This window comes from Octodon degus, unplaced genomic scaffold (genome assembly GCF_000260255.1).
Source record: "Octodon degus isolate 3935 unplaced genomic scaffold, OctDeg1.0 scaffold00049, whole genome shotgun sequence".
NCBI lineage: Eukaryota > Metazoa > Chordata > Mammalia > Rodentia > Octodontidae > Octodon > Octodon degus.
The window spans coordinates 13,127,069-13,129,442 of record NW_004524625.1 but is presented as its reverse complement, the minus strand read 5'-3'; the positions used below and the strand labels follow the sequence as shown (position 1 = coordinate 13,129,442).

The 2,374-nt window shown below is 48.7% G+C and overlaps 1 protein-coding gene across 2 annotated transcripts in view; it reads left to right on the top strand.

Annotated features, from left to right (window-relative positions):
* The window catches only part of Me3 (malic enzyme 3), a 167,545-nt gene that overhangs the window by 143,154 nt on the left and 22,017 nt on the right, over positions 1-2,374 (top strand). For both annotated transcript variants that reach the window (XM_004632571.3, XM_023716686.1), the window contains exon 7: positions 425-534. In XM_004632571.3, the coding sequence (XP_004632628.1) occupies positions 425-534 (110 nt within the window). The remainder of the gene's footprint in view (positions 1-424; positions 535-2,374) is intronic.

The following is a 2,374-nucleotide window of genomic DNA, read 5'->3' as shown; positions in this document are numbered from 1 at the left end:
AAGAAGAAGAAGAAGAAGAAGAAGAAGAAGAAGAAGAAGAAGAAGAAGAAGAAGAAGAAGAAGAAGAAGAAGAAGAAGAAGAAGAAGAAGAAGTAAACCCATGCTGTTATGTTGAGCTGTGTGTGGGGCTCAGGTCAACAATTTCTGACACTGCCAGTCAAGCGGAAGACCCAATGCTATTATGGGCTCCTGGACTCTTTTAGAATATTTTGCTGAGTTATCACACCTATAATATCCTTCCCTTTCTTATCCTCATCAGTTATGGGGCAGGCAGAACCCAGGGGCTCTGAATCAGGCACATAGGGACCCCTCCACGTTCAACCTGGTGGCCTGAGCCTCCCTACACTTCCCTGCAGCCTGCCATCTGCCAAGGATACTCCCCAGGGAAGTTGATCGTGTATCCCCCTCCTCTTTTTCCTTGCAGGTTTGGAATAAATTGCCTCATCCAGTTTGAGGACTTCGCCAACGCCAATGCCTTCCGCCTGCTCAACAAATACCGCAACAAGTACTGTATGTTCAATGATGACATTCAAGGTAGGTTTCCACCTGCCCGCCAAAGTGCTGCAAACCAGGGCCTTTCTGCAGGGCTTGCCAGATGCTGAGGCAGGGGAGAGCTGTCGCCTGATTGCTGCTTTCCTGCCAGCAGCTGTTGAAGAAAGAACTTTAAGCTTTAATTTAACTCCCATGTGTCCAGTTCTTGGCTTTATGACCTTTAACAAGCCTCTTAACTTTGCTAAAACTCAGTTGCTTTAGCTACAATGTGGAGATAATAACTACATCAGAGATAGGTAAAAATCACGTGGTTTCATATGTGTAAGAAGTTTTATAGAATGCTGTCACTTACTAGCTATTTGAACTTGAACAAAAACCTTCCCTGACAACTGTTTGATCATCAAGTCTACAGAGATGATAATAATAGCCTGGAGCACGTTCACAGCAACCTGAAGAACTAGCACACACACACACACCAAGCTATCAATCACCATAAAAATGGTCTTCTACAGCCTTAATAATGTGCTTGTAAATTTTAAACACAAGGTATGTCCCCATCAAAGAGTCAGGAAACTTCCATCCCAGCCTTGCCTGAAGTGTGCACTGCTGAGAATGACAGGCCTGAAGGGCACGGCACCAGGGACACAGAGCCCTCCAGACTGCAGCGTCTTCTTGTGCCAGGTCCACCTGATCTCCCGTCCTTGGGCCCGAAATACCTGAGTGCACTTACTTTTGGCTGTGGAGGTGCCAGTGTTTGAAGCTGAAGCAGGAAGGGTGACCCTCTAAGGGATTCTCCGACCTGATCCAGGAGCTGTCAGCATGCATCATTCTTAACATTTTTGAAAGGGCAAAAAAAATTATTGATCAGCCACAGGGGCTATTGTTCAATAAATGAAATTTTTTGACCAACAAGATCTGTTAGAAGCAAAGATTCGTATCAGGTGAGAGCGAGAGAGCGAGAGTGAGAGTGAAATTTGTGGGGACTGAAGAACTCAAACCTGGCCAGCATCTCAGTCAACAATTCTCCTAGAGGCCAAACAGAGTCTGAACTTCTCATCAAATGAGTTTTCATCAAATGAGAGAACTCAAACCCAGGTAAGTCTAGCTAAGTTTTCTACCTAAATATTTATGATACATCAGACATTCTTCAGGGCACTGTCTGAGCAAGCCCAGCCTCACCCAGACGAGCTGGACACTCAGCACAGATGTGGCAGTGAGGCCTAGGAGGACTGCTGGGGCAGGGAAGCATTCCTCATTGCTCGCTGATTACCGTCACTCTTAGTCTGTGGGTGGGAGGTCCTGTGGCTCTGGAAGCAGCACCTGCTGGCTAGCCCCGGGCCGCCCCTTCCTCGGCAGTTGCCCACAACTGAGCAGCAGGACAGCCATCCCCATGAACCATTGCGTTGCCAGAGGGCAGAAGTGAAAGAAAAAGCCTTGCTCACAGACTCTGCCTTTGCAGACAGAGTCAGCCCCGTGTGCATACATCCCCGTAAGCACAGGAGCCCACCCCAGCCCTGCGGCCCATCGCTGCTGCCCGAGCCACAGGACCACCCTAAGATGGAAATGTGGCTGGCTGTGCCGCCCCTCCTTCATGAGAAAGTTCACATTCCCTCAGTGGAATACATGGCTTCAGGAATCTCTCCTCCAACCTCTGACCCTCTCTCCACTCTGACTCCTGTGACCTTTCCAGTCATTTCTCTGTGTGAAAGTCCTACTCACACTTTCCCATCATCTTTGCCTGAGTAACTCCTTTATCCATCAAGACTCAGTTTGAAAGGCCCAAGCAGACCCACGTCAGCCTCTGCTTCCCCAGCTGATGTGCGCACCCACCTAGACGTTCCCCAGCTGATGTGCGCACCCACCTAGACGTTCCCCAGCTGAT